Source organism: Apaloderma vittatum, unplaced genomic scaffold, assembly GCF_000703405.1.
Source record: "Apaloderma vittatum isolate BGI_N311 unplaced genomic scaffold, ASM70340v1 scaffold35147, whole genome shotgun sequence".
Classification (NCBI taxonomy): domain Eukaryota; kingdom Metazoa; phylum Chordata; class Aves; order Trogoniformes; family Trogonidae; genus Apaloderma; species Apaloderma vittatum.
The window spans coordinates 1-8189 of NW_009725245.1; the positions used below are offsets into that span (position 1 = coordinate 1).

The window sequence follows — 8189 nt, forward strand, 5'->3', positions numbered from 1 at the left end:
CTGACATTCTATGATTCTGTGATTCTGTGAAATGTCTCGCAGAAACCCAGGAAAATGACATCCACTGCTTTTCCCATGTCAACCAGTGCTGTAGCTTTGTTGTAGAAGGCCAATAATTTAGTCAGGCATGACTTGCCCCGAGTGAAGCCACGTTGGCCGTCACCAACCACTTCGTTGTTTTTCATGTGCCTTAGTACAGCTACCAGGAGACTCTGTTCCATGATTTTACCTGGCACAGGGGTGATGCTGACTGGTCTGTAGTTCCCTGGGGTGTCTTTGGTTCCGTTCCCCGAGTTGTCCTTCGTCCCTTTTTTAAAGATGGGGGTTATGTTCCCCCTTTTCCAACCTGTGGGAACCTCACCAGACTGCCAGGACCTGGAAGTCTTCAACTACAAATAGTTTCTAAACAGTTCTGGAAAATCATTCTATATCCTCCAGCCAAATCACAAGTGGAGCTGCTGAAAGACCTAAAAATTCATTAAATATAAACACCAACCCGTGTCTTGCAAAGAGTCTTAAGAATGTCTGTATCTTGTCAAAAGTTTATTTAAATGCAAATAAGATCACAGGGCAAAAAAAGAAAGATACCAATGCTGAAACACTGAGACATAAAGCCCTGGAAACTATTTTACAGCAACCTTTTATAAAATTTCTTTAGTAAGCAAACTGTTTTCAATCTAATATTAAAACTGCATGCTTGTATCTGTTTCACTAAATGATAACCATTATACAGGACAGCAGCACATATATACACTTTTCCAGAAAGCACTTGCTTAATATACCCACACTGCAGAATCAGAGTTTTAACAACCTCAGAATAACTTTTGTCCAGTAAAGCTTCTTTTTCATAAACTATAGAATGGTTTGTGTGGGAAGAGACCTTAAAGATTATGTAGTTCACCCTGCCACAGGAAGGGACACCTTCCACTAGGCTCAAAGCCCCATCCAACATCTGAACGCTTTCTATTTCTTTTTAGCAAGCTTAAAGGAAAAAACACAACAACTGTAAAACAAACAAACAAATGAAACAACAAAAAAAACCACCAATCAAAAAACCCATAACACTTGAACTATTGAGATACTGTATGGTTACCGATAATGACTATTTTATCCCATGCCTCACGCTGAAATAGTTCACTACCTGGTTCAAGGACTCTTATCACCACTGTACAGAACAGGAAAAAAAAAACCAACAACTGTAAAATAAACAAACAAATGAAACAACAAAAAAAACACCAAACAATCAAAAAACCCATAACACTTGAACTACTGAGATACTGTATGGCTACCGATAATGACTATTTTATCCCATGCCTCACGCTGAAATAGTTCACTACCTGGTTCAAGGACTCTTATCACCACTGTACAGAACACTAAGCTTTTGGTGAAGAAAACAAAACAACTACTCACTCCACCACATTTAAGCTTTTTCAAGGCAGAGCCCATTGTAGCCACTTGTTTCTCATAAATACAACTGTTAACGGTTAGGGCTGGACCAGTCACTAAATGAATGACAGTTCTCTAACCTCTCTCCCTCCTCAAAGTGGAAGTGAAAAGGAGTAAGGCAGAAAGACTTACAGATTGGAAAAGAAAGCTAGAACAGCTCTAACAAACAACAGTAGTACTAATAAGGAAAGAATTAAAATAATGAAATAATGAATTATATACAAATATACACAAAACTGATATTGAACCCAACTTCCCCTGACAGCAATGACCACTGATGCTGCAGAGCAGGCAGGCACCAGGGAAGTCTCTGACTCAGCAGCAGAGGGGAACCAGACACAGGAGCTGGATTCAAGAACTCAATATCAGGATCAAGTGAGAAAAAAAAAAGGACAGAGTCCACCGTGGACACTGGCCATTGAGAAAAAACACTTAATTCCTATGAATATAGGCAGTTCCACTTCAACATGAGGAGAAACTTCTTTACTGTAAGGGTGACAGAGCAATGGCACAGGCTGCCCAGAAAGGTTGTGGAGTCTCCTTCTCTGGAGACGTGCAAAACCTCCTGGACATGTTCCTGTGTGGCTGCCCTAGGGGATCCTGCTCTGGCAGGGGGGTTGGACTAGATAACCTCTAGAGGTCCCTTCCAACCCCTAACGTTCTATGATTCCTCACTGAATAGGAGTGGAGTGGCTTTTGTTGGTCAGGTTTGGGTCTCCTGGCCTATCTGTTCCTCACTGAAGGTGCAACTTCATACTTCCTTGAGAATGTTTTACTTCCTGGCACATCCAGTGTGGCACACAGGATCCAGAAATGACCTTGCTCATTACAGGAGTAAGTACAAGCAAGAGCCTTTCTGCATACTAATCCCTGGCAGTAATTGTAAACATCAGGCATTGTCACTTCTAGTAGAAGACACTGTCTTAACTTCAGCAAGTGGAGCCTCTTCTAAGAGACTGAGCTGAAAAGTAAAATCACTGAACAGAATTGCTTGTCTTTAGCTCAAATCAGGACAATAACACAAATCTTTTCTGAATGGTAGCATTCACTTAATAATACATGCTCTTCTGACTACTCATGAAAACAAAAGATGCCACCAAAAACAAGGAAGTTTATACTTCTTCATCTCTCTCACAATTTGAAATTTATCTGTGGTTTATCAAAAAGTGAGTGAACGCTGTGAGATCTTCAGAGACATTTGAAGAAGTAATTTCCAGTTCTAGCATCTTTCCAGTAATGCAAAGCCAAGCAATGCTCCTCCAATCAGTAGCCTGACTGCCTAATGAACACAGTCGCTATACCTCTCCTGCAGATAATCCATTCCTGAGCAGCAAGAAGCTGCTTATTCTACCTGTGAAGGATCCCTTTATGTTCATCAGTCTAGCACAAGCAGGATGATCTTTAAAAAGCACAGGTTCCGAAGTGTGCTTCCACTTAGGAAACTGTCAAAAAGAGTCCACTGAACACACAGAGTACATAGAACGCTTAATACTTCTACTAAAATCTAGGTTTTATTATTGAAGCCAATGATGCAAACCTTCTCCATAAATAGAAACAGGACACCGGTAGAAAGGCAACAGTAGTGAGAATGAGATTGGCTTTTCAACTCAACCTGCAATTGCAAGTACTGGTACTTTCAAAAGCGTTACCGAACCACGTTCCAATAAAATATATTCTCTTCTGGAACATTCCTATCTATTGCAAATATTAAGAGGAATACGATGACCGAAAGAAGGATGCTATTACTTAAAGTAAGAAAGAAAATGCGTTTCTATGATCTAGAGAAGACATCTCTCCCTGAAAAAGGCAGCACGACAACTTTGCTCTCAGCATACTGATGGAGGATTAATATTGCTCTTTAAGACTACCAATGTCAAGATGTGCATTCTTCAACTAAGGGAAGGTGTAGTTTGCCATGTCACAAACGTTTTCTCGCAGCCTTTCATGTTCAACAAGGCTTAAAAGCCTCTCCAAAACTCAGCAATCCCATTGTAACATCAGTGTTCTTGATTCTTTCTTCACATTTTGTATGAGACTGTACAGAAAATGGTGTTGCTCTTGAAGACAGAATTCACACACAATCCTTAGATCTTTCTGCCACAATCTTCCTGATGCTACTTATACGCAGCACTTATCACAGCTCCAAAAATTAAAGACTAATGAAATTCTACTAGTTGATGTTGCTGCTCATCTCCTATATATGATCAGATAGCACCACAACGAGTGTCTCTTCTGGACTATGTACTCCATGCTTTCTAGCAGAACAGAAAAACCCTACAAAATATCTTGGCCACTTCTTAGGTAAACTGTTCTTTGGTGGAGGAAATACGTATTTGTCTCTCCTTGAAGAGACTCAGCTCTTACAAAACAGGCTGGACTTCCATTTTATACAAATCAAGCCCAGTTCATTAGGAAATTCTAAAGAAACAGTACATGCAAGGAATTCCACAGAAGTAAAACAGACTCTTTCTGCATCCAGTTGCAGTGAAGTAAAAATTAGCTTTCAGATCTTAAAGAGGCTCTAAAGCTTCACCTGATTTAAGAATATATACAGAATCTGTTAGATATGCACATCTTCCTTTAACAAGTACTAAAATTAAGCTAGAACACTTGCATTTGTGTATTACTCCCTCTTCTACATAGAGGAAGAGCAAAAGCATAGCTTCAGCACACACAACTATAGAAAACACCTTGCAAATGAGATTGGAGAAAAAACCCAGAGTTTATAGCAACACGTATTTAAAAAATATAACATGTCCTATTATAGTCACTAAAAAATGGTAATTCCTCATGTAGGGTGAACAGACAACACCCCATACCTTTATAAACCCCCACAATCCTCCAGCAGGTGCTCCACCTTGGGCAGTACACACTCTGGGGTCTTCACTTTCCTCAGGAAAAGTGATTGCAGAACCAGTTCCAGGAGCCAAAGTTGATGAGAAAGTTGCCTGTTGAGTAATAGGATCTGCCAAAACACCTAGTAAGAGGGGAAAAGAAAACAACACACAAGTGTTCATTTAATTTATTGCATTTAATTTCTAAGCTCTAGCAGGATGTGATTGTTTAACAGGAAAATGAGCAGGAAGAATAGAAGAATACTAGGCTGATTCACTTCATTTCTGGAAGGTCCCAGAACAATTCTGCTTGTTAAAGGTTAGCAGATATAACTACAATAAATTACTTCAACAATATCTGCTAGCAGAATCGAGACTGCCTGTGCATTATGTATTAAATTAAACAAGTACTTTCACTTAGCAGGTTAGTTTAACAGTGGTGCTTTTTATTGTATTCAAATTTTCATAATAAGCCCTCAGTAGAGGAAAAAGAAGAATGAGTGTTGCTTTCCAAACAAAGAGAAAGGAATGTTCTCATATGTAATAAAAAGAAAGAAGTAGGAAATCTTCTAACTGCTGGATATTAATAGTAACAGAAAAAGGACCAAGCAAATGAATAGTTTTACATATTTTAAAGGAAAACGAAAGAAACTCGAAGAGTATAAAATTAAGGCATGAAATTCCCCATTACTCAAGCGTATCTTAACAGATTTTCCAACACTTGCCTTAATCAAGAGTTTATTTTTATTTTATACTGCACAACTGGTAGGTCTTTGTAGACGTTTTCCTAATATAGATTACTTAAAAGAGATATCACCAATAATAGTAAAAGCCTGTCCCAATTGTAGTTGAAGAGCCAAGTTTCCATTTCACTAGCAAAAAATGACATCAGCACAGCAACTACAGCAACTGACTGCATGGAAGATATTTTTAGTTCTAATGCAATTTAGCAGCTGGAAACAAGAAAATAGAAGCTGGTCATGTGACGTACATCCTGTTACACATAGCTTTTCAGAACAAAAAAAATTAAATCATGAGATTACAGCCTAAGATATCACATCAATCTGTGTAAATGTAACGGCTGAAGTTGACTCTGGGATCTAAACAAAAGATATATATGTCAGCTGAGCTTTCCTGTGCAAACTAACAAAAAAATAAACCTCTCAAAGACTTTTACTGTGAGCCTGAATGCTAGCAGAACTCTATCAATGAAGATTCTCAGTGACCAACTGCGACTGTATTTCAAAGGCTACACCTCCTTCTGAGTGCAGTTACATTAATCAGATGTATCTGCAATAATAAAGAAGCTGAATTTGCAGTACACTAGCAGAGCAGTAGAAAAAAACACCCAGAAAAGCCCTTGCCCTGCCCTCACGATCACAAAAGCATATAAATAAGAAGTTACCTGTGACAGGAGGTGCAGAAAATGATGGCATCAGTGGGCTCTGTGGTGCTCGACCAGCATGACCTCTGGTAATGTCATAGGTTGAAGACATGGAAAATCCTGAAATGGGGGGACCAGCGGGAGGTGCAGGAAGACCAGGGCCACTAGTAGAGCTTAATGGAGGAGATGTAGAGAACTGGGATACGGGGGTACTAAAAGCTGAAGGGGCAACAGGTGGTGGGGCTGGAGTTAGAGGCGGTGCAACTGTAGATACCGTTGCAGAAGGCACAAGTGGAAGAGAAGCTGAAGTCATCAGAGAAGGAGGAAGTGAAGACACAGCAGATGGCATGGGTGGTGAGTACGTGGGAGAAGCTGACATGCTTGGTGTAGCAACAGGACTGGACAAAGCTAGGAAAGAGAGAAAAAAAAGGAATTTTAGAAATACTGAGCCTTATTCTCAGAATTCAGTTATATAATTGTTCATATACTTTGCAAATAAGTTTTGACCTGGGCTGCTTTTTTCCCTTCAAAGTGAATTTTAGTTCCGCTTGAGTTTGTATACAACACCAATTGTGCTCCATTTTTGGTGACAGTATCTTGTAAACTACATCTCTTTTTCTTGCATGACCCTATTTGCCATAAGCTTAAAAACATGAGTCAGCTACTGAATTTATAGCAGATGAAGTATGTCTCAGAAATTTCTAGCCAGTACTGTTGTTTCCGAATGACTGTTTTATCAACATGAACAATGCTGATGCAGGAAGTGACCATCCTTAAGAAAAAATGTGTGGGAGGGTGGGAGTTACTTTAGAGGTATGGTTCTAGGAGATGTGATGAGATGAGCATCAGGTAGCCCTCTCTTCCCTGGCATCCAGCCTCCTAAACCCTGTCTTCTCAGTTTCAGTCTGGCACTCAGCTGACCCCTGGAAAAGCTGACTAAGAGTCAGAGAAGTGTCAGATCATCCGGGTTTTTTTGTTTGCTCATGTTATTAGTGGTGTTTTTCAATCCATGGTCTCTTTGCAGGTATCTTTTTTAAGTTCTTGAGGGTTAGCATAGTTAAAACTAGTGAACATAATCCATAAATCCACTTAAGCAGACACACAAACTGCAAGGTGTCTCAGTACAATAAAAGTGAGTAAATGAGAGAGAGTGCAACTGTCAATTTAATTTCAATCTTAATTTCTCTATTATTTTTTTACATAAAAACAAATATTAATAGAAATTTTACTATTTTCTTCCCACATCCTGATATATTGCTTTGTATACCCCCAGGGTAAGGGCATCCCATTTCGGAGTCCATTCCTCTAGTGTGACTCAAGGTAACAATACCAGACGTGTCAGAAAATTAAATATTTGGTATTCAGAGTATGGTGTTCAGATTCTTGAGAAATCAGATAAAGCGCTTTGATTACCACCCACAATGTTAAAAAACAAGTGATTATCCAGGTTTCTCACTATCTCCTACAAGACTGTAAATTTATTTCGATTTTAACTCTCTTCTATGCAACTCATCTAACTGTGCACTACAGTGAAACGTATTATTTCCCTGGCCCCCACATCCTTAAAAAACACAGCTGCATCCACATGACTTCATTAAAAAGTTTCAAAAATAAAAAGATGTCTAAAACATTCTGTGTGTCAGATGTATGTCAGATAAGATGCATACTTCCATAATGAAGAAACAATTTAAATCCTTCCAATTAGTCTGGAGAAGAGTACTGTAATCCTGTTGACTGCAGTGTTTTTGGATGAATTGCTGTGTTTCAAAAGGCATGAATAAACATAACCAAGCTGCTGAGGAAGTTTCTGTACCTAAGGAGACAGGTGTAGCAGTCACAGCAGCAGCGCCTGCTATGCTTGGTGGGGGTGTGCCAGGTGGAGTCGTCTCTATTCCACTCTCCTCCATCATCTTCCTTCAGCCAGAAAAAGCTGTGAGGGGAAAAAAAAAAAAGGAAAAACAAAGAAAGCCAGCTTATCTTGAGAACCAAGGGCAAAGCTTTTAAGTTAGAATGTAAAAGCCACAACATCCTGATTTATATTCCTGAACAGAGCAGGTCATTCAAATGCTAACTCTAGAAAATAAAGAAAAAAATTGACTGATCTCCAGTACATAATTACCGAGGGTATGTCTCATTTCTCCTGTATCTTCCCTTTATTTTTAGCACTGTAATAGTACCTCAAACGCCAAGCCTCTTCCTAAAAACCTTACTGTGGATGACCAGTTACTGCTTCCAATATACACACTGGTGGCACTTGGATGAGTAATAATAGAGGAGTAATTACACATCGGCAAAACCCATATCCCACTGCAAGAAAAACCTGACTGCAGGGTAGCATTTTGCTGCATCACTGAGCTGCAGGAACTCGCACAAGGACCTGTTATTTTCAGAGCTGACGCACGTCGGGTTGCAAAACACAGCAAGAGGCACGACAGAGGGCCGACATCTCCCTCTTCTGGCTGCGAGGAACCACGACTGCCCAGGGAGATGAGGCCATCTCGGGCTTCTGCCCTTCCGCAGACGCT

General features: G+C 39.7%; 1 protein-coding gene across 1 annotated transcript; it reads right to left on the reverse strand.

The window, feature by feature from the left end:
- Positions 1–4217: 4217 nt before the first annotated feature.
- Positions 4218–7574, reverse strand: LOC104276486 (protein PRRC1-like; the record flags this gene model as incomplete). Its single annotated transcript, XM_009872818.1, has 3 exons — positions 7478–7574; positions 5686–6072; positions 4218–4423 (listed from the first exon to the last, which is right to left on the reverse strand). Coding segments are annotated over exons 1-3 (690 nt in total), but the record flags the coding sequence as incomplete, so codon positions are not given.
- Between the last annotated feature and the right edge of the window lie 615 nt (positions 7575–8189).